General features: G+C 38.7%; 1 protein-coding gene across 1 annotated transcript; it reads left to right on the forward strand.

Annotated features, from left to right (window-relative positions):
* The first annotated feature begins 1,510 nt into the window (after positions 1–1,510).
* On the forward strand, positions 1,511–6,638 carry LOC143848892 (alpha carbonic anhydrase 7-like). The gene is made up of 7 exons (XM_077357948.1): positions 1,511–1,643; positions 3,051–3,268; positions 4,080–4,186; positions 4,547–4,649; positions 4,851–5,018; positions 6,416–6,469; positions 6,555–6,638. Exons 1-7 carry the CDS (start codon positions 1,511–1,513, stop codon positions 6,636–6,638), a joined length of 867 nt encoding a protein of 288 aa, XP_077214063.1.
* The last annotated feature ends 410 nt before the right edge of the window (positions 6,639–7,048 follow it).

Below are 7,048 nucleotides of genomic sequence, written 5' to 3' on the forward strand. Positions count from 1 at the left end.
TTCTGGCCTCCAACTTGGGATGTTCACTTTTAGGTGACTTGGATTTCCGAGGAAATTTCCTAGGATATATTACCGCGTTAGCAGCAGACTGTTGCTGTCTAACCATCTCCAAGATATTCCTGGCTCGATTCTCATCTTCGATTCAAATGAATCGTTTGAGATCATCCAGTCCCACTTGCACCTTTTCGATACATTTCAGTTTTAAAAGAGTGCCATGCAGATGGTAACGTAAATATGATTGCACCCACAAGAAATGAGTCATAGAGTACTTTTTTTTTTCATTATGCAACTTAGATCTCAAATTCTCTAGATCAGTTACTTGAGGAGTGATTTCCTTGTCCTCTTGAAACTTGAAATCCATGAAGTTGTCCACAAGATGGGTCTTGGACAATTCCTCCTCCTTCTTGAATTGAGCATCTAAGTTGTCACATATGTCTTTAGCAGTGTTAAATTGTTATAGGTCTCTGCTCAACGATCTGAAAGACAATTTAACAAGTAGTCGCTGCAGAAATCCTCATCTCGAATCCATTGAGATTCCTCAACACCTTCAATCGAATCAACAAAGGTACTCAAAATGGTGAAGAAAACATTCAAATATTTCAGACCAAATTGAGTCTTTCGCTTCTAGGAATAAAATTACGAACCTCCAAACGATTGAAGTTTGACCATCTCAAAGGGAACTACAATCTTTTCCATTTTAGTCTAATTTACCAAAATAAAGTATGGAAAGAGTGCACCTGATTTGTGAAGCACGATAACCAAATAAGAATAACTAAGTCGCGAACCACATCCAAACTCGAATCCGAGATATCCAAGATGAAACTTAGCAGCAAGAGATAACCCAAGGCGAGAACAAACCAGCCAAGGCGAATACCCAAACCCAATAATAATTAGGATTTACAGGGGGGTGAGCCCAAAACGAAGAACCAAATCCACGAAGACGGCTCAACAACCAAAGCTACGAGGCAAATCGAGGAACCAAAGCCAAGAACCAAGGCATTCCTCCCACAATAATTTTCCTCCAAAGTGTCGGCTCCAAAAATTGATTGCCAACGTTGCGGCCACCACGAAATTTCAGCCACCAAGAATCGGCCACAAGAATTAGGCCCAAAGAGGGTGCGGCCACAATTTTACCCAAATAAAATTTGATCCAAGTCGTGACGCCTACTCGGATTCAACCTTCACCATGAGAGAGAACACCTGCAACTTGCTTCAATCACAAATAGGGTTTCAACCAACAAAGTGAATCCAAGTTCCAAAAACAGATGGAGCAGAGATATCGAAAGAGATAGGGCTAAAGATTTCGTCTCCAAAGAAATGAGAACCCAAATCTGGATCAGATACAAAGCTAATATCTCTGTTTTCCTTTGACCCAACAGCCTCTGCAGATGTGGGAATTTTGTTGGAGTCAAACCCACACCCAAAACAGAAATTCTTGAGGGAGTTTTAAACCCAAATCTTGCATAGTGAAGACATGGTCTGCTGTTAGAGCAAGAGAGAGATAGGGTCGATGGGTTTGCTTGTGGGGAAGAAAGCATTGAATCAGCAAATTGGCCATGCCCTCTTCACAGACCCTTCACAACGATGGTCACAGATAAGGCCAATCGAACACCAATTCAACTCCCTGAAACCCAGAGCTTGCTGTTTGTGAACGTTTAAGAAAACCCCGATCTTGCACAAATACCGTTCAAGATAGTGAGAGGCAAACACGCCCAAGATTCCTCTCGAGCGAGAGAGAGCCGTTCGTTTGAGATGGGTCCCACCGTTTTCTAAGCAAGCAAGATACAGCGATTTTAAAGCTTCACGAGGGTTTTGGAAACCCAAACAAACCAATCAAAACAGAGGATCGTTGCTTCCTTACGTGAGAAGAAAAATCAACGATAAAAAAAACGATGAATTGAGATGTTTCCCTTCCTTCTAAACGATTGGAATTAAACCGAACCGACGTCAAAACTGATGGAAGAAACCCACGTCGGAATTCAATACCAAACGATGAAAAACAAGAAGAGGCACACGATGGTGGGTGGGTCATTAAGAAACAAATGCAAGAGACGATAATGAAAAACCAAAATCGAAATTAGGGTTTCTTAATGCTTCAAGATTGTTAGAGTAATTAGGTCAAGCAAGAGGTTGCTTGAAGCATTACACTCAAGGCATCTAATTTGGAATACCAAGTTTGTTGCCTCCAGCCCCTATATATATTAGATACACTAGGGTTTTAGTAGGTTAGTGGGCTCTAGCCCAAATAGGCCCACTACACCGGTCCATTATCTTATTGGGCTTATATTAGAACATACATGGGTTATATTATATACCCAACAGAACATTCCTCTCCTATCTTTCCAAACAGATAATACAAACATGGGAATTGCTAGCGTCCATCGCAAACGGCTTTTCGCGGCTGGTCTGTCGCACCTTAGACCAGCCACCTCATGAATGAAGACAATAGCTTTTGTCTCCGTTCACAAGGTGGCTAGTCTAAAGTGCAACTGACCAGCCGCGAAAAGCCTTTTGCGATGGACCTTAGCAAATCCCTACAAACATTGTCTCATTTCTAATACATGTATTTTTATTTATCCGACTGCCATTTTAATGATATTTTTAAGCATCAATCGTGCCTTGTTGTGACAACCTCATCGATTATACCAAGTCGCATGACCCACACCCAAACTATATATATTTTCATTGCTTCTTTCTCTCCCAATCAACTTCCTCTATATATTTTCTTTAATTTGCTTCTTCCCCTCTCTCTCTCTCTCTCTCTCTCTCACACACACACAGTCAATTTCCTCTATATTTTCACTGCCTCTTTCCTCTATCTCTCTATCAACTTCCTCATTATCATTTTTTTGTGAATGATGAAGATAAAAAACCCAAGAATCCTTGCTACTTTTCTTGTCATCATTCTCGCACATTCGACGCGAGTGAGATCCCAAACAAATAGTGAGTAACCAAACCAGCTTCAAAGTCTCTTACCTTATTTTATTTTTTTACATGTTTTTGTATGTTTATCTTTCATTTGATTTCATTTACCCTATACTATCATACAGACAATGTGACAGACTATAATTACATTCAAGGGAGTCCGAAAGGTCCGGAACACTGGGGCGAACTTAACAAGGATTGGGCCAGTTGCAGTAATGGAACTTTGCAATCTCCGATTGCTTTCTTCGACAATAATGTAGAGGACGGATACCAATTGGGCTCGCTTAATCGGACGTACAAGGCGTTGAATGCATCTCTAGTGAATAGAGGTCAAACAATATTGGTAAAAACCAGATTATGTTTTTATACTTGGTGGGTTCTTTAATGATTTTTAACCTATAAATTTCTAATTTGTAAATTATATTCCAATTAGTTGTTGAGAATCATGATTTAAAAAAAAAAAAAAAATTGTTTTAATAAGTCACCAAATGCTATTTAGTTTAATTTATATTGGACATTGAACTTATTCTGACAAATATGCCACATAATTTACTCTAAAATCACAAAGCTTTCTTGCTTGAAAATTTTGTATTATTCTTCAAAAACCGCAAATCATTTTGAATGCATGAAATACGCATGAATATATATGGGATTTGCTAGGGACCATCGCAGAAGGCATTTCACATAATGGCTTATGTTTCATGAATTGTGTAAAATACCCCTTTTAGAATTGTGTATAGGGGTATGTTTGTTCGACAATTTTTTTTTCATTTTTATAAAGTTAACCTTTTTAATCATTTTCATAATTTTTCGATGACTAATTAATTGGAGGGATTTGCTAGCGGTCTATCGTAACAGGCATTTCGCGGATGGTCTGTTGCGTGTGAGAGCAGCCACCTCGTGAATGAAGACAATATCTGCTGAAAAGTGAGTCTGTGTGGCTGCTCTCACATGCAACAGACCATCCGTGAAATGCCTTTTGCGATGGACACTAGCAAATCCCTTAATTGGAATATACTTCACAATTTAATTAGTAACTTATAAATAAAAATCCCTTCTCTAATCTATGTTAAGAAAGAGGTAGATCAATAAAAAAAAAAAGACTAGTAACATTAGTCTTCGATAATCTTTTATCGGCTTTTATTACTTTGCAGCTCAAATGGGCTGATCTGGCTGGAGAATTTTGTGTTGATGGTACCAAATACAACCTCATACAGTGCCATTGGCACTCTCCATCTGAGCATACCATCAACGGTCAAAGGTGGCCCCCCTCTCTTTTCTAAGATTAGTCTTTCCACAACCCCAAGTTATATAAGTTACCTTCTCCATCATTTTCACCCACTTTTGCTTAATTGTATTTTCTCGAAAATAACTTCATTTTCATTTAAGGCGACATAAAATGGGTGTAAAACAAATTTTACGCCCCACTTTTCCACTTAAAATAAGCATAAAATGTTATGCCCACTTTTCCACTCGAAAGAGACATAAAATTTGTTTTACACCCATTTTACTAAAGAAATGGAGCCGAAGGTGAAAAGTAATTTCTATTTCCTGTGTTAACATGGCATCCTTGGTGATAATATTCATGTGATAATATATAATTAACGTAACTCATGTTCAGGTATGATCTAGAGTTGCATATGGTTCACCAAAGCATCGATGGAAAGATAGCCGTGGTTGGAATCTTGTACCATCTTGGCAATCCAGATCCATTTCTCTCCAAGGTCTAATTGCAAGAAATGTTTAATCAACAATTATTAGGGGTGCAACTTGGGTCTATTTTTGGGAATTCGGGTTGATCTTTTACAATTCGAATTCATTTTTTTTAGCAAAAGCTCAACCCAACCGACCAAAATCCCCCCCCCCCTAAGAACTCGCGTTAATCATTAAAAAAAGTTTAATAACCCAATTATGTATATGTTCAGCTTTTGTGTTATATCGGCACCATTGCCAACAAACCAGGTGCGGAGAGAGCTGTGGGAGTTGTTGATCCGAGGGAAATAGGACTGGATAACAAGGAGTATTATCGGTACGAGGGCTCTCTAACAGCTCCCCCTTGTACAGAGGGCGTTCTCTGGACAATCATAGAAGAGGTATGGTGGATCCCATCTTTGTAGATTTAGAGATTGATCTGAACCGTATTATGGTAGATCATCTATGAGTAATTATGTCACTAATCTTGGTGTTTCAATCAAGGAATTCATTTGGGAATAAGATTATTAGACAAAGATCTATGAGATTTTTGTGATTGGGGCGCACCCTAAAGATGTATCAGAATGTCTCGGGTCGTTCGTCCAGTGGGACCCATTGGGAATCATGCTAAAAGCAAATGAATGGATTGAAACTCAAGGTTTCATATATCGTTTGATACAACATATTACATAATATCCATAGTCCAAAAACTTGGAACCTTGGCTTACTGAAAGTGAGCTGAGCTGAGTCAATTCGAACTACTCACTTGAGACTCGATAAAAACTCGAGGGATTTTTCTATTATGATTACTCAAAACGATTTTTCGTGGAGTCGAGTCAGCTTGCTTGAGTATCTTCTTGACTCGTTCGGGAGCTGGAATCAGCATCCCTATTCCAATTACACCCGATTCCGACATTTGGATAAAAAACTGATTACAATTAGTTGAGAGGAAATGACGGGAAAAATACCAGAATCTATTTTTCACCCCGAGAGATGGTATCTGATTCTGCGCCAGCTAAAATGAAATTTTTATTGAAATTCTTTTGAATTAAAGTTTTCATTTAAAAATTTTCCATTCCGTTTCCATGAGAATTGGAATAGGATGCTGATTCTGTTTCTGATTCTGGCAATCCATACATGGCCATAAGGTAATAGCATCCTCCTTGGGCTTAAAAGATAGGAAAATATTGATGTTTGCACTCACTTGTTTGAATAGTGACACCCTCTCTTGTTACTTCTCTAAGTACAGTGGAGCCCACTTCAAAGGATGGTCCAAACAGTTCAATTTTTGGGCCACAACATAAAAAGGCTATACACCATAGATCATTTCCATAGGATGATACAACCATCCGATCTATAGAGGTTAAGAGTTTCACCTAGACAAAAAGACCTTAAGAAGCTTTTTATTTCCCTGGGATAGGCTTTGGGCCTTTCATGCACAACTTAGATGTAGGTCGAAGAAGGCCTCCTTGCAGGGTGTCTGAGCCAGTGCATCACTAGCTTACGCCCCTAATAGTAAGCCCGAGTAGCATGGGGCATGTGGAATCCCGTGTGAATAAGCAAGGATCACCTTGCAAGGCTAAATACTCATGAACATTAATGTAGCCTAACAAATGAACAGTTTGGATCATCCTTTGAAGTGGTTCCACTCGAGTTTTCAAAAAATACTATACTCCACGAGCACACACCATATAAAATCTCCCTTGTATTGCTATTTATTGAGTTTTATATATAGTTTATTGAGCATCAGTATATTTCTTGGCATAGTAATATCACCAAATTTTCTTATTATTTTCAGGTGAAGACTGTCTCCTGGTGGCAAATGATGGCGTTAAGAGCCGCGGTCAATAACGTGAGTAGACCGACCCCTTAAAACATGCATTATATATGTTAACTTATGGGTATCTTCTTACATGTTGCATCACTGCTTTGTATAGGATTCAAGGTTGAATGCGAGACCGATACAGCCAACCAACCAAAGACTGGTCTATTTCTACGATCCACCCAGATTTAAATCTTAGCCCCTCACTCTTGTAGAAGTTGATAATGGTTCAATTACATACTGAAACCTGGATCTAGCAATATATAAGGACAGAAATAAGGTTGTTGATGCATAAATAAAATGGTATTTGGCTGAGTTCATAGCCATTATGTTTGAATCTTTGAAAGAAGACAAAATGTGGAAGCTTTGTTATTGATGATAATCCTTATGTCAATTAGGAAAGAAGAACCTACTAAGTTCCGGGTCTCCCAATTCTCGTCCCCTCCATCCTTTCTACTAACCCATCTATTCTAAGTGTATCTAATTATTAGCTCCAACTAAAATTGTCCGAATTCAACTAAAATTGACGAGTTGAACTAAAATTGATCGAGTCCAACTAAAATTGACCGAGTCCAGCACCAAAGATGGACCGAGTCCAACTATAAAACT

The sequence above is a fragment of the Tasmannia lanceolata genome, unplaced genomic scaffold (genome assembly GCF_043159265.1).
Source record: "Tasmannia lanceolata isolate RefF3 unplaced genomic scaffold, GAP_Taslan_0.1 ptg000016l, whole genome shotgun sequence".
In the NCBI taxonomy this organism is placed as follows: Eukaryota; Viridiplantae; Streptophyta; class Magnoliopsida; order Canellales; family Winteraceae; genus Tasmannia; species Tasmannia lanceolata.

What these genes read in the sequence shown, in the direction of transcription:
- LOC143848892 (XM_077357948.1), top strand. Translation starts at nt 1,511, where the DNA reads ATGGGTTTGCTTGTGGGGAAGAAAGCATTGAATCAGCAAATTGGCCAT. An exon ending in CCTGAAACCCAGAGCTTGCT is followed by an intron (nt 1,644 to 3,050) that starts GTTTGTGAACGT and finishes ACTATCATACAG; the next exon opens with ACAATGTGACAGACTATAAT. An exon ending in CATACCATCAACGGTCAAAG is followed by an intron (nt 4,187 to 4,546) that starts GTGGCCCCCCTC and finishes ACTCATGTTCAG; the next exon opens with GTATGATCTAGAGTTGCATA.